The sequence below is a fragment of the Tiliqua scincoides genome, chromosome 12, assembly GCF_035046505.1.
Source record: "Tiliqua scincoides isolate rTilSci1 chromosome 12, rTilSci1.hap2, whole genome shotgun sequence".
In the NCBI taxonomy this organism is placed as follows: domain Eukaryota; kingdom Metazoa; phylum Chordata; class Lepidosauria; order Squamata; family Scincidae; genus Tiliqua; species Tiliqua scincoides.
Genome location: NC_089832.1, coordinates 292,185 through 315,504, shown reverse-complemented (window position 1 = coordinate 315,504; position 23,320 = coordinate 292,185). Strand labels below are relative to the sequence as shown.

The 23,320-nt window shown below is 60.1% G+C and overlaps 2 protein-coding genes across 5 annotated transcripts; both read left to right on the top strand.

The window, feature by feature from the left end:
* The first annotated feature begins 1,978 nt into the window (after nucleotides 1-1,978).
* Nucleotides 1,979-6,305, top strand: PRRG3 (proline rich and Gla domain 3). The gene is made up of 4 exons (XM_066640248.1): nucleotides 1,979-2,115; nucleotides 2,919-2,962; nucleotides 3,336-3,496; nucleotides 4,271-6,305. Exons 2-4 carry the CDS (start codon nucleotides 2,956-2,958, stop codon nucleotides 4,802-4,804), a joined length of 702 nt encoding a protein of 233 aa, XP_066496345.1. The 5' UTR covers nucleotides 1,979-2,115; nucleotides 2,919-2,955; the 3' UTR covers nucleotides 4,805-6,305.
* Nucleotides 6,306-7,862: 1,557 nt separating this feature from the next.
* On the top strand, nucleotides 7,863-18,893 carry LOC136663249 (fetal and adult testis-expressed transcript protein homolog). 4 transcript variants are annotated; one of them, XM_066640243.1, is made up of 8 exons: nucleotides 7,863-7,998; nucleotides 13,757-13,828; nucleotides 14,223-14,457; nucleotides 15,106-15,266; nucleotides 16,598-16,677; nucleotides 17,079-17,237; nucleotides 17,880-17,958; nucleotides 18,095-18,893. In XM_066640243.1, the coding sequence occupies exons 3-8, from the start codon at nucleotides 14,241-14,243 to the stop codon at nucleotides 18,224-18,226; spliced, it is 828 nt and encodes a 275-aa protein (XP_066496340.1). In that variant the 5' UTR covers nucleotides 7,863-7,998; nucleotides 13,757-13,828; nucleotides 14,223-14,240; the 3' UTR covers nucleotides 18,227-18,893. The 4 variants fall into 4 exon arrangements, with proteins under 4 accessions (XP_066496340.1, XP_066496343.1, XP_066496341.1 ...); XM_066640244.1 differs by lacking the exon at nucleotides 7,863-7,998 and adding an exon at nucleotides 8,005-8,093; XM_066640245.1 differs by lacking the exon at nucleotides 7,863-7,998 and adding an exon at nucleotides 8,872-9,332.
* Nucleotides 18,894-23,320: the final 4,427 nt, after the last annotated feature.

Here is a 23,320-nt window from a genome sequence, read left to right as displayed (position 1 = left end):
CCCCCTTGGTTGGCTGCCTCTCCACAGGGGCACTGCAGGAGTTGGGCAACAAAGCGGGCCACAAATGAAACCCTTTGCCCTGGTGAGCACCTGGTGCTGGGCACAGCCTTGTGCAGAAGCTGCCAAACCAGCCACCAGGCTCCCCCTGAGGATCCAAAGTGCTTCCCGTGATAAAAGCAGAAATGCGGCTTATCAGCCTGCAGGGCAATTGCCTGAGCCAGCCAGCAATCAATGCGGAAGCACAGGGAAGGTGCCAGAACAGAAGCGTGCTGGGTGGGGAGCGGCTGACACCTGGGTGGCTGTCCAGGGAGTTGCTGGCTGCACTGGGTGGCCTCCTGCAAGCCTTTTGCAGGGGCCACTGGGATTCCCTCCACAGCGCCCTGCCTCCCCAGCCGCCTGTCATCCCCTGAATTCAGCAGTGAATGCCAGGACACTGCTTGTCCAGTGGACCTGCACCCCGCATAGGCACACCACACTGGACTGCCTGACAGCATGCAGGCTCTTGGCGTCCTCCGCGGGTGCTTCCTTCTGCCCCCAATTCCTGCTGAGACACCGAGGACACGAGTCGTCCATCCGACACTTTCTGATTGGGCTGCAATAGCTCAAAACAAGGGCATAAAAAGAGAAAAAATCGGACATGAACTATTCCAAACAAATATGAAAGGCGCATTAGAGTGCTGGCCTGTGCATCTTTATTCACAAGTAAGTCCTTTTTAGAAGAAAGGAGGACAGGCGGGTGCCAACAGCCTTGCCTGAGCTTGGCCCACGGACACGCGCAGTGTGAACGCAGTCCCCCCACCTCTGCCACATCTGGTGCCCCACTGAGTGTGTGAGTGGAGCACATCTGGTGCTCCAGCTGGTGTGTGAACCCAGTGCAGGAGGAGAGGTGTGACCTCTGGCCGCAAGGCAGGCAAGTGCTCCAACGGGGCAGGGTACTGGCAGACCCCTCACTGGACTGCACGGAATATCTCTCTGCCTTCCCCCTCTTGGGGTGGCATTGGTTAAATGCCAATAAAGGTACTATGATTGATTGGGTGGCATTGGGTGCTGAGAGGCAGCCTCAGAGTCAGGCCCTTCCTTTGGAGCAGGACCACAGTATGAAGTCTTGCCCCAGCACAGGACGCTCTGGGTAGTCCTCCGGCTGGGGGGGGGGGGTCTTGGCCACCCCTGTGCAGTAGGCACAGCCCCCATCTGAGCTCCAACCGCTTCTTAAAAAAGTGGACTGCAGAAAGACACTGAGGGTGAACGCTGTGCGCCCCCTCCGTTGACAAGTGGAGGCTGCCCGGGGACCCCCTCCGGCTCACGCTGCGATGCCGCCATCTGCTGGCCGCTCGGGATCTCCGGAAAGCCGGTGAACGGGTCGGACCCGGCCAACTCCCGTCGCCTGATCCGTGTGCGGCCACGTCCAGGTGCACATCGCCCAGGCTGCGGTCCGCGGCAGAGGCAGCAGCGCCTGGACGGGAGCCCTGAAATGGAGGTGCCACAAGGGCGCCTCTCCCGGCCTCGCCTGCCCGCCAGACCGGCCCCCGACCCCTCGCCGCCGCCGCCTTCACCCGAGGGCAGCCAGCCGGGACCGTCCCTGGGCGGCGGGCTCTCGGCACAAGCAGCCCTCCAGGAGGCTGCGGAGGCGCTCGGCTCGGGGAGCAACAGGAGGAGCAGAAGCGGGCTCCGGCCGCCACTCTCCGGGCCGGCAGCGCTGGGGAGCAGCGTCCCTGGCACCGCAGGCGCCGGCTCTGTTGCGCGGGAGCGCCGCGGGCAAGTCCCTGGCCTGAGCGGCAGCCGGTCCCGCGCCGGGCCGCCTGCTGCAGGGACGGCTCTCCCCCGGCCGGCTCCGCCCACGGGGCTCTCGGGCCCGCCCACCCACTCCCGGAGCCGCCTCCGGACCACAAGCCCCACAGGGCGCTGCGCCAGAGCCGCCTCCTTCCGCGACTGGGCGGGGCGAGCGGCGGCACCGCCTCCTCCCATTGGCGCCGCCGGTGCCGCTGCTGCTCCTGCCGCCGGAGCGGCGCTCGGCTCGACTGGACGGGGCGGGAGGCCGCGGGGCGCGGACCGTCTGCCCGAGGCTGCTTCCCTCCGGCCCGGCCGGGCCCGGCACGCAGCGGGAGGCCGAGCAGGGTGAGGCGCTGGCTCCGCCGGGGAGGGCGCGCCGTCGGGGCGGCAAAGCGCCGCTGCTCCTGGCTGCAGCGCAGCCGTTCCGATGCGGGGTCCGGATTCGCGGCTGGCGGCCGCGGGAGGCCGGGCGAGGAAGCCCTCCCGCCGGCCGGGCCGGCAGGGGCGTCCTCCGCCCCGAGGGCCGCATCCTGCATGTGCGGCGCGGGACGTCAGCGGCAGCCCGGCGCTGCACCCCCGCTGTTGCCATGGCAACCCTCGCGCGGAGCCCTGCGTCGACGGAGGGGCGGGCGGGGCCGAGACGGTGCCGCCCCCCGCGCAGCAGCAGCTCCGCCCCGCCCCGCCGGCGGCATCCCGAGGTCCTCCCCGCCGCCCTCCGCTCGCGGCATGGAGGAGCCCCGCCTGCCGCGCGCGCTTTCCAGCCGGAGGGGCTCCTGCGGGGCGGGCGGACGGGCAGCACCCTGGAAGTCCGGGGAGGCGGGAGGCCCGCTGGGCTTTGCTCCGGTGGCTGAGCGGGAGCGGGAGGCGGCGGCTGCCCGTCGCAGGAGCGGAAGGCCCGCCGTGTGGCCCGCACGTGCGCCCGCCGCCCTCCTGTGAAGACGCCGCCGGAGCGGTTCGCCCCTTGGCTGGGCTGTGCTGCCGCCTCCGCCGCTACGCTGCGCTTCGTCCGTCTGGGAGAGCCGGGCTGCCGGCCCCCCGCTGCTCCCGGGAGCTGCTGAGCCGCGCAGTCCGAGGCCGGAGGGGTGGGAGGCCCCGAGGGTCGCAGCCTGGAGGCGCAGGCCCGTGACGGACCGCCCTTGTTCCAACAGATGGGCGAGACCCTCCAGTGACGAGCGAAGATGCGACATGGCGAGTAAGTGCCCCGAAGTGGGCGGGGATCCTCCTCCCACACATGGGGGGCTGGTGAGGATTTGGAGGCTGAAGCTGCCGCTGATGGGCTGGAAGCTGTTCCGGAACCCTCCCTGAAGTTCGCGGCACCTTCAGTCCCTGGGCAGGCTGACCTGGAGCTGGGAGGAAGCCCCCCTTCTGCTCCATGTTAACCAAGAGCAGAAGCGGTTTTTCTGAGAGGAAGCCTCGCTCTCCACATTGCAAACTGGTCAGGGAGGAGAGGGGGCTGGTGCACAGCTGGGCGTGTGGGGCTTGTCGGTGTGTGCTGGGAGAGCAGCTCCCTTCCTGGCTGGAGCACCTCTGCCCTGCGTGTGCAGCCTTTGGCTTCTGTGTTCCAGCCTTCCTGGCGGCCCAGAAGGCACACTCCATCCTGAAGCGCCTTCCCCGCGCCAACGGCTTCCTGGAGGAGTTCCGGCAGGGCACCATTGAGCGGGAGTGTGTGGAGGAGATCTGCAGCTACGAGGAGGTCAAGGAGGTGTTTGAGAACAAGGAGAAGACAGTAAGTGGGGCAGAGGGCGGGGGGGTGGCATCTCCCTCTCCTTGACTGGGATCTGCCATCTTCTCTTTAGCACCCCCTTGTCTCAGAGGAGGAGCTGAGCATGTGCTTCTAGCCCAAGTCTGCTCTCCTGCCCACCACCCGGTGCCTGAAGGGCCGTCACTCCCCTTGTGCGCCTGCTCCTACTTGAAGAAGGTCCTCTGCAGAGAACCTCCTGTCTCTGGCGTGGCCCTTGACTGGGATGCAGGAGAGGCCTTCCTTGTGGCTTCGGAACCTCCTTCTGAGGGAGGGTGCTTGGCTTCCTCCCGTGTCAAATCCTCCTTTTGGGCTGGAATCTGATTTTGTTGGCTAGTCAGGGTGGATTCCTGCAGGTAGTGCCTTCCCAGCATGCCATTTGCTGGGGGGGGTCATAGTAGGAGGGAGGCTCTTGCCTTCATCCCCTGCTTGTGGGCTTCCCAGACGGGGACTGCTGGTGGGCCACTGGGGGAAGCAACCTGTAGGAGTAAAGGCTCTGTGCACCTGATCCCGTGGCAGTCTGGCTCTTCTGGTGTTCTCTGTAAAGAGGTTTAACAGTCTTTAACGGCATATTTTTCATGCTATAAAGTAAACCACATAAATACCTGTAAGGGGAAAGGTGGGCTGGGAGTGTACTGTAATAAATGCAATTGCTGCACCTGGAGGGGGCACCCAGATGCTTCCTGCCCCGGGCTAGGCCCACGTGGCTAGAAAGCCACAGGGGCTGTGCACTGACCGGAGCATGTCTTCTTCCTGCTGTAGATGGAGTTTTGGAAGGGCTACGCCTACTCAGTCAAGGACCCCACCGAAGGTGGCGGCCGCTCAGACGCCATGTACGTGGTGGTGCCCTTGCTGGGGGTTGCGCTGCTGATCGTCATTGCGCTCTTCATCATCTGGAGATGCCAGCTGCAGAAGGCCACGCGGCACCGCCCCTCCTCTTACGCCCAGAACCGCTACTTGGCCAGCCGAGCAGGCCGCAGCCTGCCCCGTGTGATGGTGTACCGCGAGGCATCGCACAGCCAGAGTGACGGGTACTGCCAGCGGGACCAAAGCAGCAGGGCGGGTGTTGGCAGCAGGTGGGGTTCTGGGACTGCCAGCCAGCTGGACAGCAACAGCCTTCGTCCCGCTGACCACGTGGCCCCTGCTCTGTCCAGTTCCACCCCACCCCCCTCTTACGAGGAGGTGACGGGGCATCCTGACAGCAGCAGCAGTGGGGAGGAGGCCAGCCTGTCGTACAACGACCCGCCTCCCAAGTACGAGGAGATTGTGGCAGCTGCCTCAGCCCCTGCCAAGTAGTCCTGCCACTGCTCACTGCCTCCTCAGCCAGACGACGCTGTCACGGAGAAGCCTTACTCCCATCCACACTTGAAGAAGCTCCTGCACAGAGACTCCTGAACGCCTACCCCTTCTTCAGCCAGGGCTGCTGCAGTGTCAGGACTCTGGGCTGGGGGGGGGGGCTGCCTTTGCTTCACCCCGCCTTCCCCAAGATCAACAGAAAGCAAGAGGCAAGGCGGGAACTGGTGCTCCTTTTGGCCCTTGTCTGAAAGGTCCTTGCTCTGACTCCTTTGGGGGAAGCACTCGGAATAGTAATGCTGTTTGTCAGGGGGGTGGGCGGCACTGCTGCTGTGCCCCAAGCGGGGCAGTGACACCCCTCCTTTCCTCATGTGCTGTACGGGGTTGGGGTGTGATCCTTGGCAGAGTGCTCGATCTTCAGCGAGGGAGTGGGGACTCACCTGCGCCTGCTAGCTGTGCCCTGGTGGGCAGGCACTGATGGCGCCACCAGGTGATCCCTGCAATGGCTTCCTGAGCAGCCTGTAGACTGGTCCTCTTTGTCTGCTTGTGTGTAAGGGCGGAGAGTGGGCTGCTCATCACGGACGTGTGTGTTCTGGAAAGGTTTTGTCCATGTCTTCTGTATGCTGCCCCCATTGTGATTTCCCCTGTCCTCCCCCCAGCACTGCTCTGTGCAACCAGAACCATTGGCTGGGGACCCCCCCGTCTCTCTGTACCTGTACAAGGCTTCCTCATGCCCACGCCCCCCAGGGCACATACTCCCCATTCCTCCTGATTTCTTCCAGCACTCCAAAGAAAGTGCCTGGTCTCTGGGCAGTGACCCAAAGTGAAACTCTGCTCTTGTACCCACAAGTCCTTTGTCTTGATGGTTGCCACTGCCTGACTCCTGTCTGTGAAGCCAACCCTGTGCCAAAGGTTTGTGGAGTAGGAATGTTGGGTGCCCCCCATCCTTCTCCCTGCCTACTGGATGGGACAGGTGCCCCCCCATGTGAACTGAAAAGTACGCCCTCCTTAGCTGGGGCTCAGTGGGCTCCCTGGGCTGCACACAGTGTCCCCAGGGGCTCACCTGCTCTTCCTCCTGTGCTCCTTGGGAAGGCCCAGAGGTGGGATGCTGCTTCCTTCAGGCTGCCAGCTCTGATTCTTGCCACTGCAAGGGAAGGGAGCAGGTTGTGGCTGGACTCCAGGCGAGCTGCCCAAGAGGAGAGGGTAGAGCAGCCCACCACCACTGCCCTGCGGGGATGTCTCCTGCGGCTGGAATACGCTGGCTTTGGGGATGCTGGAGAGCTGCCCCTCTGTTCCTCGATGTCCGTTCTGGCAGCCTCTCCCTTTCTGGCCATGGCTTCCCCTGCTGCTGCAGCCCTTCTTGGCCGCTGGGCTGGGCTGCCTTCTTGGCTCCCCCCTCTGGCTTGTCCTATTGTATTGGCAACCTTCAGTCTCGAAAGACTATGGTATCGCGCTCTGAAAGGTGGTTCTGGCACAGCGTCTAGTGTGGCTGAAAAGGCCAATCCGGGAGTGACAATCCCTTCCACACCGGGAGCAAGTGCAGTCTGTCCCTGGTCTGTCTCCCTGGCTGTGGGCCTTCCTTCTTTGCCTCTTAGCCTCAGACTGTTGGCCAAGTGTCTCTTCAAACTGGGAAAGGCCATGCTGCACAGCCTGCCTCCAAGCGGGCCGCTCAGAGGCCAGGGTTTCCCACCTGTTGAGGTCCACTCCTAAGGCCTTCAGATCCCTCTTGCAGATGTCCTTGTATCGCAGCTGTGGTCTACCTGTAGGGCGCTTTCCTTGCACGAGTTCTCCATAGAGGAGATCCTTTGGGATCCGGCCATCATCCATTCTCACGACATGACCGAGCCAACGCAGGCGTCTCTGTTTCAGCAGTGCATACATGCTAGGGATTCCAGCACGTTCCAGGACTGTGTTGTTTGGAACTTTGTCCTGCCAGGTGATGCCGAGGATGCGTCGGAGGATGCCGAGGATGGCTTGTCCACATCTTTAGAAAGGGCCAGTCACCACCTTGCAATGCCTACTGGCCGAGGTGCTGCCTCTTGGGTCCCAGAAGCGATGCTTCCATTGCTGCCACCAAACGGCCAGGGGTTCTCTCACTTCTGGCCACAGCACGGCCGGGGTGCACCTCCCCCCCTTTCCAGACGCAGCACACAGGCACTCGCTTCCTTCTCAGTGGTGCTAAGGCCCAACCAGGGATCGCTCCTCGCCTGCATTTCGATGTGTCTTGCTTCATTGTACAATGTGTTGCACATTCTGTTCAAGCCAAAACCGACTGCATTTCACACTGAAAAGGGGGTGTGTGTGTTCCTTTCTGTCCAGAACATGCCACAGCCCTCAGATGAGCAGAAGCCCCAGGAAGGAGCACTGCCACGTACCTTCTCTTCCCCCCTGGGGAGGAGGGCTCGGCTGAGCTCTGGGGAACAGGAGCAGCAGCTGCTGTTCAGCCCCTGTGCAGACCGCCCTTGGCTGAGCAGGAGGGCCCTCGTGAAGGGCTGCACGAGGAGGTGGAGGGCCAGGCCTGTCGGAGCAAAGGGCCTTCGTGGCCCGCCAGAGTGATCGGATGGTCCGATCAGACCTGCTGATCACTCCGACGAGCAGAGAAAGGCTCCGATCCTTTCGCGCCCTGCCTGCCGCTGCGCCGCCGGCCTGGCCTGGCCCCTTCGAGCGGGGAGCGCAGCCTGCGGGCAAAGGCGGCCAGTGTGCGGCTTCTGCCCCAGAGGAGCCCTCCTGCTCGGCCACTGCTGGAGACTGCACCGGCAAAGGGCGTCTCCGTGCCCAGGAATCCGGGGAGGCCGGGAGGGGAGCGGGGGCGTCCATCCAGAGCTGCACGCGGGGGTCTCTGCAAGCGGCAGCTGGCGCCGGGCTTCCTCGGCTCCCGCTCCTGAGGGACAGGCCGGGTGCGGGCCGCCAGGGACGCTCCAGGGAGCTGCGCGCAGAGACGGCCCGGCCTCCCGCTTCCTCTCCATGGCTGGCCTGCCCGTGGCCTAGAGCGGGCACGGGGGAGAGGAGGAAGCAGGTGGGGCCGCGGCGGGAGGAGCTCGGCTGCCCGGCCGGAAGCGCGGGGCTCGCGCTCCTCTGGCAGCAGGGCCGCAGCAGGCCCTGCCCGGGCTCTGGGCTCACACGCCTGTCGCTGCCCGGCCCGCCGCCCGAGGCGCTGCTGCTGCCGCCGGGCCGGGCCGGGAGCGGAGCGCCGCAAGGTGAGCCAAGGACGACTGCGCCGGCCGGCGCCCCGCTGCAGGCCGCCGCTCGCTCCGCACAGGCAGGGGCGCGACCGGGAGTGGCTGCCGACAAGGTGCGCCTGGAGAGGAGGGGCGCGGAGGGCGCCGGCTCGGGCCTGCCGCAGCTCAGCGGGCCGGCGGGCGTGTGCCGGGAGCCGAGGGCAGGAGGCCGCGCGCAGGTCCCGCTCCCAGGCCGGCTGGGCTCTGCCGTCGCCGCTCGCAGCCCTCCGAGGGCCCCTTGCCGCCCGCCCCGTGGGAGCTGCGCCCAGTCCCGGAGTGCCCCTTCGCCCCCCTGCCGGAAAGGCCCTTGCGAGAGCTGTCCCCAGCGTGCCCGGGCCCGGATCTGGCCCCCCGTCGTGGTCGCGCGGACGAAGCCCCTTCTCGGCGGGCAGGCTGCGCTTTGCGGCCGGATCGTTGCAGCCACCTCTGGACCCACTGCCGCCAAGCCGCCTGCTCCCAACCCCGCCACCCCTTTCCGACGGTCCGCGCCCCCCGCGCTCGCAGCTTCGCTCTCCGACGGGGACTCTCGGCGAGCATGCGCAGCCCGACCCTTCCCTTACTGACTGGCAGGAGGAAGCCCTCCGAGCCGCGCCTGGGAGGGGGCTGCAGCCAGGCTGGAATCGCTTCGCCTCTGCAGCCCCTTCCAGTCGCCAGAACCTCCCGCTTTCCTCCGCCTCCTTTCTCTATCGCGGGGGGCATCAGGTTGTTTTCGTGCAACGAGCAGGGTCTCCCCACCCCGGCCGGGGGCCACATCCAGAGACACTTCCAGGTTTCCCAGCAGGGCCGATCCGCCTTCAGCAACTGGAGGCGCTGCGCGTCGTGCAGTGGAGCGGGACAATCGCGTTCTCCTGGCCTGCCCTCTGCTCCTGGTTTTCCAGCCCTTCCTGTGCAGGCCGATCTGACCCTCTGCTCCCCTCCTTCATTCCACCCCTTCCTGCACTCAGGCACACACTGGCCCGTCGCTTCGCCGTGTATTTATTATTTATCTATTTTCCTGCCCTCGGCCCCACGCCGGATACACAAGGCGGCCCTCGTGCCGCAGCCTGGACCCTGCAGTGAGCACAGGGGGGAGAGACGAGAGCAGCAAAAGGTGCTGCTTTTAAAGTGGGTTGTTGATTTTGCTGTTCGTGAGAGGGGAGGCTGCAGGCTCCCGCCTGGGTGGGAATAGTTCCTCTTCTCAAAGCGATGAAACTCACTGTTGAAGGGAAGATCTGGCAGCAGCTGATGCAGCGACTGCATCTCCGATTGCAGGCCTCCTATTTTCGTGGTCTGTTTTATTTTGATCTCCCTCACCAGCTGCTGGAGGAATTTAGGTAATTAACAAAAAGCTCCGGCCTATCCAAGGAGAGGGGGAGAAATGGCTGGCTGGACTGGGGTCTGCAGGGGAGTGTCTGTGTCATGCTGGTCTGACTGATGTTCACAAAGTCCACTTGGAGAAACGTTTCTGCTGGCAGAGTTAAGAACACACAGAGTCCTGCTGGACCAGACAAAATCTACCTGCTGTAGCAACCTGTCTCCAGCAGTGATCAGTGGCTTATCGTTTATAATTATATATTGTAGTGTATTAATAATATATTTTTAAAGATCTGAATCTCATTAATGGCAGGATTAATATAATGTAATTCCTATTAATATAGTTAATATTTCCGGCAACTTTCTGCTTAATGATGTCACTTCCAGCCCTCAGTAACGTGATGTGGAGCTGTGGCCAACAGCCATGGGGGTCAAGGGAGACGCAGGCAGGAAAAGTCTGAGGACCTCTGCACGAAAGGCACAGGAGTTCTATCCAGAGCCAAAAAATTAGTAGAGGGGGCTCTGCAAGGTGTTTCCAGGGAACCTCACCAGCCATTCTGTTTTGTGTCTGCCTCCATTTTGCTCTGGTGGCTGGAATGGCTCTGAGGTGGAGGGGCCTGACTGTTGCTTGCTGGCACCTTGTGGCTGTACTGGGTCGGCTCCAGTTTTGCAGAAAGGTTGAGCGTTCAGAAGTGAGCAGGCGACCCTGAGTCTGGTGGCCAAATTTGACTGCTACCTTGTGGCTCCAGCATCTCTCCAGCCATGGCAGCCCAGTGCCTGGAGCCTGGTCAGGGATTCAGAACCCCAAGCTCAGCTCTTTATTGGTCGGCAGCAGGAGGCTGCTCCCCTCAGGCAAGTGGGCAGAGCTGCTTTGCTGGGCACCCCAAGCCGTGCAGGAGGGGGGCAGCAAAGAGCATTGCCTGTGCTTCAGTCTTCCCCCAACCATCCTCCGTGGCAGCCTCATCTGCCCACCAGAGGGCACCTTGTCTATTCTGTTCTGCCCGGACAAATGTATCAGGGAGGATTCCCATTCTCTCCCATGCCTGCTTGGGGGGGGGGGGGGCACTGGCTCTTGTTCCAGCAGTGCGTGAAGAACATAAGAACATAAGAACAGCCCCACTGGATCAGGCCATAGGCCCATCTAGTCCAGCTTCCTGTATCTCACAGCGGCCCACCAAATGCCCCAGGGAGCACACCAGATAACAAGAGACCTCATCCTGGTGCTCTCCCCTACATCTGGCATTCTGACATAGCCCATTCCTAAAATCAGGAGGTTGCGCATACACATCATGGCTTGTACCCCATAATGGATTTTTCCTCCAGAAACTCGTCCAATCCCCTTTTAAAGGCGTCTAGGCTAGACGCCAGCACCACATCCTGTGGCAAGGAGTTCCACAGACCGACCACGCGCTGAGTAAAGAAATATTTTCTTTTGTCTGTCCTAACCCGCCCAACACTCAATTTTAGTGGATGTCCCCTGGTTCTGGTGTTATGTGAGAGTGTAAAGAGCATCTCCCTATCCACTCTGTCCATCCCCTGCATAATTTTGTATGTCTCAATCATGTCCCCCCTCAAGCGTCTCTTTTCTAGGCTGAAGAGGCCCAAACGCCGTAGCCTTTCCTCATAAGGAAGGTGCCCCAGCCCCGTAATCATCTTAGTCGCTCTCTTTTGCACCTTTTCCATTTCCACTATGTCTTTTTTGAGATGCGGCGACCAGAACTGGACACAATACTCCAGGTGTGGCCTTACCATCGATTTGTACAACGGCATTATAATACTAACCGTTTTGTTCTCAATACCCTTCCTAATGATCCCAAGCATAGAATTGGCCTTCTTCACTGCCACCGCACATTGGGTCGACACTTTCATCGACCTGTCCACCACCACCCCAAGATCTCTCTCCTGATCTGTCAGACAGCTCAGAACCCATCAGCCTATATCTAAAGTTTTGATTTTTTGCCCCAATGTGCATGACTTTACACTTACTGACATTGAAGCGCATCTGCCATTTTGCTGCCCATTCTGCCAGTCTGGAGAGATCCTTCTGGAGCTCCTCACAATCACTTCTGGTCTTTACCACTCAGAAAAGTTTGGTGTCGTCTGCAAACTTAGCCACTTCACTGCTCAACCCTGTCTCCAGGTCATTTATGAAGAGGTTGAAAAGCACCGGTCCCAGGACAGATCCTTGGGGCACACCGCTTTTCACCTCTCTCCATTGTGAAAATTGCCCATTGACACCCACTCTCTGCTTCCTGGCCTCCAACCAGTTCTCAATCCACGAGAGGACCTGTCCTCTAATTCCCTGACTGTGGAGTTTTTTCAGTAGCCTTTGGTGAGGAACCGTGTCAAACGCCTTCTGAAAGTCCAGATATATAATGTCCACGGGTTCTCCCGCATCCACATGCCTGTTGACCTTTTCAAAGAATTCTATAAGGTTTGTGAGGCAAGACTTACCCTTACAGAAGCCATGCTGACTCTCCCTCAGCAAGGCCTGTTGGTCTATGTGTTTTGAGATCCTATCTTTGATGAGGCATTCCACCATCTTACCCGGTATGGATGTTAGGCTGACCGGCCTATAGTTTCCCGGGTCCCCCCTCTTTCCCTTTTTAAAAATAGGCGTGACATTTGCTATCCTCCAATCTTCTGGCACTGTGGCCGTTTTGAGGGACAAGTTGCATACCTTAGTCAAGAGATCTGCAACTTCATTCCTCAGTTCCTTAATAACCCTTGGGTGGATGCCATCAGGGCCCGGTGACTTATTGATCTTTAATTTATCAATGAGGTCTGAAACATCTTCTCTTTTAACCTCTATCTGACTTAACTCCTCGGTTAGGAGGGGCCGTTCGGGCAGCGGTATCTGCCCGAGGTCTTCTGCCGTGAAGACAGATGCAAAGAACTCATTTAATTTCTCTGCCATCTCTAAGTCTCCTTTTATCTCCCCTTTCCCTCCCTCACCATCCAGAGGGCCAACCGCTTCTCTGGCGGGTTTCCTGCTTCTAACATATTTGAAGAAGCTTTTATTATTCCCCTTAATGTTGCTGGCCATGCGTTCCTCATAGTCTCGCTTGGCCTCCCCTATCACCTTCTTACATTTCTTTTGCCACAGTTTATGTTCCTTTTTATTCTCTTCATTAGGGCAAGACTTCCATTTACGGAAGGAAGCTTCCTTGCCCTTCACAGCCTCTCTAACTTGGCTGGTTAGCCATGCGGGCACTCTCCTGGATTTAGTGGAACCCTTCTTTCTTTGCGGTATACACCTCTGCTGGGCCTCTATTACTGTTGTTTTAAGCAGCCTCCATGCATTCTGGAGAGACTGGACTCTTTTTACCCTCCCTTTCAACCTCCTTCTAACCAGCCTCCTCATTTGAGGGAAGTCCGCCCGTCGGAAGTCAAGGGTTTTTGTTAGAGATTTGCCTGGTATTCTTCCCCCAACGTGCACGTCAAAACGGATCGCAGCATGATCACTGTTCCCCAATGGCTCAGTAACGTTTACATCTCTAACCAGGTCCTGCGTACCGCACAAAATTAAATCCAGAGTCACCTGTCCTCTGGTGGGCTCCGTGACTAGCTGATCTAAGCCACAGTCATTCAGCACGTCAAGAAATCCGGTTTCCTTATTGTGACCAGAACACAAATTGACCCAGTCAATATGAGGATAATTGAAGTCCCCCATGATTACAACCCTGTCCTTCCTTGTCACCTCCCTGATCTGTTTCCTCATTTCAAGGTCCCCATCAGATTTCTGGTCTGGAGGACGATAGCACGCCCCCAGTATTACATCGCTGCACAAGCCTGGTAATTTAACCCACAGAGATTCTACGGTGGAGTCGGACCCACCTTCAATCTCTACTTTGCTGGATTCTATCCCTTCCTTAACATAAAGGGCCACCCCACCTCCAACACGCCCCTGCCTGTCCCTCCTGTAGAGTTTATAGCCCGGGATTGCGGTATCCCACTGATTCTCCGCATTCCACCAGGTTTCCGTTATGCCCACTATGTCAATATTTTCCCTTGTCACCAGACATTCCAGTTCTCCCACCTTTGCTCGTAGACTTCGGGCATTCGCATAAGCGTTTGGGCCTTCCTCTCACCAGCGTACTTGAAAAGCCTGCCCCAGTGCCTGGAGTTCAGCTTGCAGCTGAGGGTGCTCCCATCTGTGGCTAGTACTTCCCTTGCAGCAGCAGGTGCCTTGCAGGGCTGAACTGCCAGGGGGCAGGCGGAAGCTGAGCAGGGTGCTGAGGCACAGGCCTGCTGGCAGGGCATTGGGGGGCAGGAGGGGCTCTGAAAGAGTTGGGGGCTCTTGAGGCTGAGGAAGCAATGGGTGCTTCTGTCCTTTAGTTGCACAGGTGGGAAAGTGCCTCAGAGCTCCATGGCCTGGCATCCTGCATCCTCCAGGATTCACTGAGAAAAAAAGCCGAGGTTGACTTTTCTTTCTTTCTTTCAGCATCTGACAGACCAGCCAAGGCTTCTCTGAGGAGGTCTGCTGAGAGCTTCTGCCTGGGACCCTGAAGAAACAGTAAGGCACTGCTCTGGCTTCCTTCTGCTGGGCTTCAGGGCTTCAGGGCCTTGGGGGCTGGGAGTGAAACTATTGTGCCAGCTCTCAAAGGAGCTGACCTGGGGCTCAAGACAGCCCATTTTGCTCTGCGGGGTAGGGTGGGGCAGAGCCAGCCTGGACCAGAGTCAAGACCTGCAAGGTCAAGACTTGAGATGGGGGGGCCTCAGATGTTCTGAGGTGGGGGCCCAAGGGGAGGTGCTTCGCTGGGGGAGCTCATTAATTGCTGGCATTCAGCAGCTTCAGGGCTTAACCCCAACAAAGGAGGCTCTTCTCCCCCCACTGCCTTGCAAGCACATGCAGGGACTCAAGGACCTGGGTACTCCTGAAGAACTAAATCACAGTTTTGCTGCCCTAGGCCAGAGAGGAAAGGAGGATGTGGCCTGGGTGGGGCGTGGGCCTGGATCAGGCCACCGGCTGCAACTTGAGCTTTATGGAAGCCATCAGCAGGAGGATGCAGGTTCCTGACCGGCTGAAGGTGGCAGGCGAGGAGGAGGAGACCTTCAGCTCTGGTGGCCCAGGGAACAAGCCCCAGGAAGAGAACTTGCCCCCAGCCTTCCAGATGCACGTCCCAGATAGGCTCTTGCTGGCAGGTAAAGCACTGCGCTGGTCCCGGAGGGGTGCGTGATGTGTGGTGGTGTTCTCTGTGTGGCATCGGGGGGGGGGGGATGCTCTTGGCCTGTTTGCCATGTTCAGTGCGTTCTGCAAGCAGGAGCTCCTGGAGCACAGAGGTGAGGGGGGTCTGAGTATGTCTGTGGGTTGCAGACAAAGAAGGCAAGCAACAGTGAGGCTGGGGGTTGCAGCCCATGCCCACGACACACAGGTGCAGCCAGGGACTTGTGCAACTGTTCAGCCTCACGAAGACGAAGGGCTGCTACAGGTTGGAGACCCTGAGGCCTGCCTCAGCCCTTCCTGTCCAGGAGGACCATTAGAAGCTGCTGCTATGGCCAGGCTAGTGCTGCCAGGAGGATAATTCATGTGCCCCCCCCCCCACGCCACTGAAAAGCAAGTCAGCAAAATCTAAGGTATGTGTGGAGGGAATGGTGGAGACCAGTGCCGGCTCCTGGATGAAGCCCCTTCAGACTTCTGCAAGGTCATGGGCCAGGATCCCACTCAGTACCTGAGAACAAGGCCCCCCAGACTGGCTCCTGCTGCCTCTTTTCTGCAGCCGGAGCTCTTCTTCTGATGCTGGCCAGCTAGAGACACGTCCAACCTGCTCTCTCTTTCTCCCATCTCTGTAGAGATGATGACCGGTGCTTTCAAGCCCCTTTGGGAGAAGCAGCGACAGCAGCGGCGTTGCCCGCTGATCAGTGACCCGCCTTGGGAGTCTGCAGTCTTTGGGGCGCCTTGTCCGTTCCTGAGCCTTCCATCCCGATCCAGATCCCAGAAACACAAGCGACTGGTACTGTGTTTGGAGCAGACCTGGGCTGAAGAGGAAGAAGACGGGAGCTTTTCCAGGGCCAGAAGGGAGGAGTGAAACCGCAGCAGAAGAGTCTTGGGCAGCCTCCCCTTGGATTTTCATATCCCTTTTCTGTAGACAAATGTACTCACAGCCACTGCCTCCCATAGGATGGCCACACGGCGCACTGGGATAAGCAGTCATACCCATTAGAACAAGATTTTTAAGGGGGGGGGGTTCCAGGGAAACCTCCTTCCAGGCCCCCAAATCACCATTTTTTCATCTTGTGTTATTCCAAACGCAGCTCATGTACTGTTGTATCCCAACCACCTGCCAGGGAAGAGTCTTACTGTGGGGACAGTAGCCTTGTCCCATTTATTTTCAGAAAGGGAGGGGGGAAGAGGAGGATTTCAGCCCTAGAGGGGCAAAGTACATAAGGACCTTCACAGAACAAGAGTACACAGATGGCCTCCAGATTCCTGTCGAAAGCCAGGGCTCCTCTGCTGCCTGGGCAAGATCCTGGGACTGTGCTGCCCTGTGCCCACAGCTCCCTGTGTGTCTCCAGAGTGCTCCTCGCAGCCGCTGACCTCCTTGTGGGTTGGAAGGCTGCCTGTACCCAAAAGGATGGCTGGGTGTCTTGCCTGGCTTGGCAGCTGTGGCTGGCAGAAAACCACCAAGGTCAGGCCTGCTGCCAGCCTTGCATCCTGCCAGACCGGGGTGTGTGTGTGTAGGAGTAGCGAGCCTCAGACCGCCACTCAGGGTGCTCTGCTTTCTCAGGGCTAGCCTGTGTCCTCAGTGCTTGGGCCGGCCCAGCATTGGTGCACCTGGCCAAGAGTGCACTGAGCTGCCATGTTGATGCTGACTGCGGTGTGTTAGTGGTGCTTGGGAGACAGTTGCCTGGCAACAGAGCTCAGGGTAGAGAGCATCATGCACTGTTTCCCCACCAAAATGTGTCTCCCAGTTTGAAGGGTTTATCTGTAAGGGTACTCTGAAAGCAGGATTTGAGTGGGGGAGGGGGAATGGCACACAAGGTAGAGGGTCAGAACCCTCCCCCCATCTGTGTCATGGCATGGCTCCCTGTGGCTGCTACATGCGAGTAGGACTAGCTCTCATAATCATGGCCTATCGGCTGAGTCCATCCTGGCAGAGGTGTGGCAAAACCATGCAGGCTCCTGCAGGGCTGTCCTGGCAGCTCTGGGGCCCCTCCCAATGGGCTGTGTGGCTCGTGTGCTGCAGCGGCCCTGATGGGGTGAAAGGCGCTTGTGCCTGGGGCTTCCCCCCATCCGGACTGGGGAGCAGCCAGCAGAGCTCCCTTTGTTGTTTGGTCCCCACAGGTGCATCCAGGCAGGGTGCAGAAGAAGAGGACCTGGGCCGAGAACTCTTTGCTGGTCCTGGGTGGCCAGAGGCACGACTGGTAAGGAGAGGGTGGCCTTGCTGGGGAATGAGTGCTCTGCCCTTGCTGGTGAGGAGGCAGGCTGAGTGGTCAGAAAGGGGGCACACAAGGACTTTGGACTGCTGGGGTCACAGCCTGCAGCCTCCAGCAGGCATCCTCATCTGGCACTCGCCTGTCCTGACTACCTTTCCTCCTGCCCCGCACCTTGGAGGACTTGTCGGGGGGGGGGCAGTGCTGTTGCTCCAGCCTCCCCCCCCGCGACATCCGAGGCCTGGACAGCCCCTTCTGGGTTTGCTTGAGGCACCCCAGGAATCGTGGGCATTGCGCACTGTCTGCTTGCCAGGTCGCGGGTGGGTGTGTCCTGGCAGGCCCTTGGGTGCCCGAGGAAGTGACGGGTCTGGTTGTGCATGTGTCCCCCGCAGGCTGGAACACAGCTTCCCCCCTGCCCCCTCCCGCCAGTGTCCTGTGTTCCCTTCACTGGAGGGCAGGATCTACACCCTGCAGAACAGCCTCCGGGTGCTGCGCTTCCTGGGCCTCCGGCTGCTCCGGCTGCTTAGGAGGCCTGGCAGGGCCCAGCTCAGGTGACTCTCTGCGTCTGCTCAGGCCAGCATGTGTCCAGTCCGGAGAGGCCGTGTGGTGGGTGTTCTTGCCCTGTGGCTGGGGGCAAGGGGGGTGGCCGGCTCTCAAGGGGCTAGCCCTCCCTCCCAGAACACATTGCAGGTCTGTCTCCAGCTCCATGTGGAGGGGAGACTAACCAGCAAGAGAGGGTGTGCTTTTTCTGGGTGTGGCGCTGGGAGCCCTGGACGCCCCCAGGAGCAACTGGGCTCTGCCACCTCCCCTCTCACAGCTTGCTTTGCGTTCTTTGTGTGGGGAGAGGGGAGTCGATGCACAGTCCTGACTGCCTTCAGTGCTGAGGGGGAACCTTGGGTGACTTGGATCCCCAAAGAAAGCTATCAAGAGAGGAACAGTTTGAGAGCGTTGAGGGGTGGCTGTCGGGTTGGGTGGGAGCCGCTTCTGCCTGGGCAGAGACATCCAGGAGCATAGTTTCCCTCCCCCACTTGCAAAAGCAGTCTCTTCCCAGCCACCCTGCAGGTCCCCCTGGGTAGCAGCACCCCGCACCAGGTGGGGGGGCAAGCAGGCTGTCCTCATCTCAGGGCAGCCCCCTCCCCACCTGCCCCTCAGGGTGCTGCATCCGGTTCTCACCTGCTCTTCTCTCCCTTCAGTCCCCAGGACACAGGCCTGGCTGCAGAGGGTGTCCTTGAGGAGCTGGGTGCTGCTGAGATGCTGGCAATGCGGAGACAGGTAGGGCAAGACTGCAGGGAGGGAGGGGGGTCCCTGGGGTGGGGAGCAGGAGTTTCTCTCAGGGCTCCCCTGCCTTGCTGCGGGGCAGCTGGAGGACGGCCTGGCCCTCTCGCCCTCTTCTTTTCTGAACATACAGCTGGCCAAGATCTCGGGGCGGCTGCGGTGCCTGGAGGAAGAGCATGTGGGCTGGCGCCAGAGGGAGGTCCTGGTCTACTCGGTGCTGCTGTCCGTGTGTCTCCTGGACCTGTGGCTCTGGCTCCACAGATGAGGGCTCCCAGGGTGTCCGTAGCCAGCAGTGTCGTGTGCTTCTTCGTTGCTTTCACTGCCTAGGCGTGAGCTCTCGATCCACCGCCCTGGCCCAGTGCTGCCTCCCTCTCTGGACTTGAAGGGAAGGTGGCCATCTTGGGCTGAGACTGGAGCAACAGCAATCTGGGATGCTGTGGGCCCCCAGGGGCTCTTCCGCTGGGCCCAGGCGTCTGTCTTGTGTGTGTTGCCTGTCTGGCCCAACGGCCTGATGTTCGGGAAGGTCCCAGGCAGCCGGGATTTGTTCAGCTCTGAGTGGATGTTTGAGTAGCCCGGAGAAGAAGTCCTTGGAGTGCTGGGCTAAGGTGTGTGTGTGACCCCATGGGGGGCGGCGGGGGTTGCTGTCTTGAGAAAGAGGAGAAATTGTTCCTGTCCTGCCAGAATAGAACCAGTGACCCCACGGTGGAAGTAGGAGCTTGGCAGCACCTCCTGGGCTGACCACTGCCTGGGCTGTGCATTTGGGAACTGCGACCTGTGCAGATGGGCCTGTTGGCAGCTTCTACTTGGCAGGCCAGAGAGGAGGCACGAGGCCTCTTCTTGAATATCACCTGGTGCTCTGTTCCTTCCTGAAAAGTGGGCTGGTCCAGGGGCTGTGTGTAGGCATTAAATAAATAAAATTGGAGTTTGCTGCACTAGAGTGTGTCTCGTCTGAATGGGAAACTCTGGCAAAAGGGCTAGACGGGCACCAGGTGCCAGAGGGGGGCATTGCCAGGCCTCTTCAAGTGAGGACAGCAGAAGATGCTGGATCAGGCACAGTGGCCAACCAGAGGCCCCCCCCCCTTTACAGGAAAGCCCATAAAGGAAGGGATGGCAACCCCTGTCTGTTCAGGCTCCCTCTGGCTTGTGCAAAATTATCGCTTGCCTGGAAGGACCTGGAGTTCTGGTCTTGGGGAGAGGACTCTCCACCCACCGTGAGTGATTCAGAAAACTCAGGTGCTCTGGTCGCGTCGCCCCCCACTACTCAGCTGTCCAGGACAGGAAGGGAGGCAGACCCCCAAGGCGCGGGGGGGCTGGGTGGAGGTCTGCCCTGTGAGGCTGCAGGCCCCTCCTGCCCGCAGAGGGCCTGATCCAGGAAGGGGGCACTGAGCAGGGGGTTCCTGTGGCTCTTGCAACTGCTGCCGCCGTGGGGAATGGGCTCAGCTCACCCCAGTGCAGGGCAGCCCAGAGTGAGGTGGGTCTTTCCTACTGTCCTCCCAACGCGATTCCATTGGGAGTGATCCTGTGTAGGCCTGACTCTTGAAGCAGAAGCAGTGGGGGGCACAGTGGCTGCAGCCGGAGGCTTATCTGAAGTGAGCAGGGTGACTCCATGGGGGCCTGGCAGCTGCTTGGCTGCGTGACACACAGAGAGACAGCCCACCTGGCGGCCAGCCCGTGTCTCAGTTTCCCCTCCACAATCCTCAGTCCCAAAGGCACAGTTGGCTGGCAGGCGGTAACAGCTGCAATCCTTCCTCTGCAGCCCGCCCCCCAGAGGAGATTGTTGTGGGTGTGAGGCAGTGTGTTTTGCAACAGAGATGCTCCCAAGGGACGGGCTGCTCCTCTGTCATGTGTGCTCGCCCCCACCTGCCCCAGTGTGGCCCCTCGCCCCAGGGGAGTGCTGAGGTCACTTCCAGGTGGTTCTTACTGTGTGAGGCAAATGGCAGAATAACCAGCACGGATGGGGGGGGGCTGCAGAGGGGACCCCCTTGCTGCTGTGGGCCTGAGAACCTCAGACTTGCTTTCCTGGACACTTGCTGTGAGGTGCTGCTCTCAAACCAGAGAGAAGTGTTCCTCTGAGCATGCGCGGGCTGCCTGCTTCCACTCCCCCCCCCCCCATCAGCACTGCCACCCTCCCATGTCCTTGGGCTGGAGCCCTGGTGCCAGCTCAGTTTCAAGACGGGCTGGAACACGAGGGGACCACCCATTCTGGGCAGAGTGGCCATCCGATGCCTGCATGTCCCCGTGAGCTGAGCCCTCTGCTCCCGTGCATTGGTGATGCCCCCAGTGTGCACGCAGAGGATGCCCAGAGGCACGCTGACACCAAGCCCAGGGTTTGTATTTGGCCACCCTGATGCCGAGCCGTTGGCAGCCTGTGGTCCCTTGTGAGTTGGTGCCCTCATTTGAACACAGCACATGCTGGTGGGCAGCACTGCCTCTTGTGGCAGTGAGTTCTACAGGGGAATGCCTTTCTTGACAACCCAGCAAGCCCTTTGCGGAGACCAGCTGGCAAACATTGGAGGTCTTGTGTATGGTGTGCTGTCCAGGTGGTGGGATGAGTTCTCTGAATTGAAGGAAACGGCCCCTGGCAAGCTCAGGTGGGGCAATTATGGCCCCAGGAGTTGGTGGCTGTTTCTAGACTTTTTTGCGTAAGAGCTGTGAGTGGGGTGATTGTGAAGCCCTCCTGGAGTGGAGGCCAGAGGAAGGGTTAAGCAGCAGGCAGGTGCAGCAGAGGGAGACACCAAGGCTTCCTTTCATCCCCAGACACAAAGCCAGCAGCAATTGGCTCTGTGGCGCACACCTCTGCTGCCTGGAGCAGAAGGCGGGCGGGTGTGGCAAGGCAAGAGGGGCCTGCAGCCTTTGTTGGTGCCAGGGCTATCCTGGCTGCTGCGTTCGGAGGCTGTCGGCCAGGCCTCCTGGCTGGGATGCGGAGCAAGGCCGCACACCTTGGCAGGTCACCCTCTCCTGGCTCACCCTGGGGAGTTCCATGGAATGAGTCCTGGAAACTCCCTTCTTGTTGCCTCCTGAAGCCCAGCAGGCTCTCACAGTCGCGTGCTGCGCAGGGAGACTGAAGCCTGGAGAGCGAGGGGTCATCAGTCCAGCCACCCAAGCCCACTCCGTGCTGAGTCCTGCACTTGGACACAACTCTTGTGCAAGACACCTGACTCGTGAGTAAAAATGGGGAGCGGCCCTGCACTTCCCTGCCTGCTTTAGGGTTCTGCGTTTCTGTGTCTTTGGGGGGGGGGGTCAGCGCAGCCATCCTGCACACTCACGCAGTGCATGGACCTGGGTTGGCTGAGCAGGCTGGACCAGGCTGCTGCACAGCTGTCCTTTGTAGCGCTGCTGTCGTGCTCTGGGGTGAAATCCTGGGAGGGCCTGTTTACTGCCATCCTCTCAGTGCTGGGGGAGCTTCTTCTATGGAGGGGGAGCTTTTTTGCCAAGGCCTGTCCAGACTGAGGCCCACGAGAGACTCAGACAGTCGCTCACCTCCAGCACACAGCAGAGGCAGGGGGAGTTCGTGTGTCCGTGAGGTGGGCAATAATTGCTGACAAAACAGTAAACACTTTCTTAGTTCATTAGTTAATATGATCCCTGGAAGGCGTCACTAATCATTGCGAGCATTTCTGGAGGTGCTAACCAAAGACTGGCAAAGCCCCCTCCCCAGGCACTCCTGCCTGCAGGACTCTTCTTGGGACTGGCCTTGTCCAACAGACTCCCAACTGCCCCGGAATGTCAGAGCCCAGCAGGCACACAGCTCCGGGCTGGGAGCCTGGTGGGGCTGGGGCACCACATGTCCACGGACACGAGTGCACAGGACTTCGCTCATGTGCGCCTCTTCCCCCCCTACCCCCAGGCACACAGCTGCTGCTCCGCTCTCTGGCCTCTCCTCGCTGAGTGCTGCAGTCAGAACACCACCAGAGGTAAACGGGGGGTGGCTGTGAGGGGAAGGTCTGCTGGGATTCTGGCAGTGGAGAGGGGATTGGGTACCTGACCCTAGAGGGCGTCTGTCAGCCGGGTGGGGTGGGGGTCCTCCCTTTCAGGTTCAAAGCCTGGCTGGCAGGTGGAGAGTTTCCACAAAGCAGGAGGACCCTTTATTATTTTTATTTTAATCCAAAAAGCCTCCAAAACACCTTATCAAAAACGCAGCATTCCCTCCAACTACAACTAAATACAGTGTTTAGAAACTGCAGACTTCCATGCCTTGGGTATGGACCGAGGGGCTGCTTTGGTGTGCTAGTGGGGGTGTCGTCCAGTGTCTGGGATCCACCCACGGCCTGAGGTGGGAGGACAAGCCGGTCAGGGCTGGACATTTCCCACCTCTGCAGCGCCTTGGAGGGCCCTGCTCTGCCTTGAGGTTCTGGACACTGAGAGGCAGGATGTTTGTTGACGGCTCTGTGGCCTCCTTGGCTGTGCAGTACAAGGCCTCACCTCTGCTGTGCTCAGGAGCAGCAAGTGGGCCAGAAACAGGCCTGCATAGCCAATGGGGGGGGGCTGCTGAGCTTCTTGGAAGCCACCCCCCAACCCAATGCTGTTGGCTCTGCCTTTGCTGTTTGCACACCACCACCCTCTGCTTCCTCCCTGTGGGCTGCGGTTCTGTGCACATGTACCTGGGAGGAAGCCCCATTGGCTAGAGTGGGTCTTACTCCTGAATAGATATGCATAAGAGCGGACTGCCAGACAGCTTGCACTCAAGCCTCCCCCCACTGCTGCAGACCTAGTGAGGATGGTGGGGAGAGCAGCACACACCTGTTGCCAGGGCAGGGCTTGAGGCTGATGCTGTTGCCGTGGCAACACTGACAAAGATGAAGGCCCCAGGAGAAGCCTCGCTTTCCTTGAATAATAACACGCAGGGACCGCAGGGGAGAGGGCGGGGAAGGGGTGGGGAGGAGGGAGGGGAACATGTGCCACTGTGTGCCCAGCCTTTGGTGAATGCCAAGCCCACTGCCCCTTTTCCCCATTGACTCCCACCTGCATCTTTATCTGGACAGTCGAGGAAGTGGCCTTGGACTGGGGGGGGGGGTCCCTCAAGCTCAGCAGGCTCTCTGGGCCCCAGAGGGGGTGGGGGGGGCTCTTGTCCAGTCCTGCCTTGGCAGTGCTGCCCCAGGGACTGGACCTGCCAGGGTTATGTTCTTCCTGTGCTGCAGCCCTCACACACACACACACACACCCAGGCCACAGAGCCTGGCTAGAGCAGCCCCCAGGCCAGAGGTCCAGTGGCTGGCAGGCTGGCAGGGGGATGTCCTGCTCTGCACCCTGCGCCAGCAGCTCCACTGCCCACTCTGTCAGCTGGAGGCGGGAGTCCAGAGGCCACCCATTTCAGAGTGAGTTCCCTGTCACAGAGGTGCCATGGCCTGCTCTGGGCTCC

What these genes read in the sequence shown, in the direction of transcription:
- PRRG3 (XM_066640248.1), top strand. An exon ending in TTGAGAACAAGGAGAAGACA is followed by an intron (nt 3,497 to 4,270) that starts GTAAGTGGGGCA and finishes TTCCTGCTGTAG; the next exon opens with ATGGAGTTTTGGAAGGGCTA.
- LOC136663249 (XM_066640243.1), top strand. Translation starts at nt 14,241, where the DNA reads ATGTGGCCTGGGTGGGGCGTGGGCCTGGATCAGGCCACCGGCTGCAAC. An exon ending in AGATAGGCTCTTGCTGGCAG is followed by an intron (nt 14,458 to 15,105) that starts GTAAAGCACTGC and finishes CCATCTCTGTAG; the next exon opens with AGATGATGACCGGTGCTTTC. An exon ending in CCCAGAAACACAAGCGACTG is followed by an intron (nt 15,267 to 16,597) that starts GTACTGTGTTTG and finishes TGGTCCCCACAG; the next exon opens with GTGCATCCAGGCAGGGTGCA.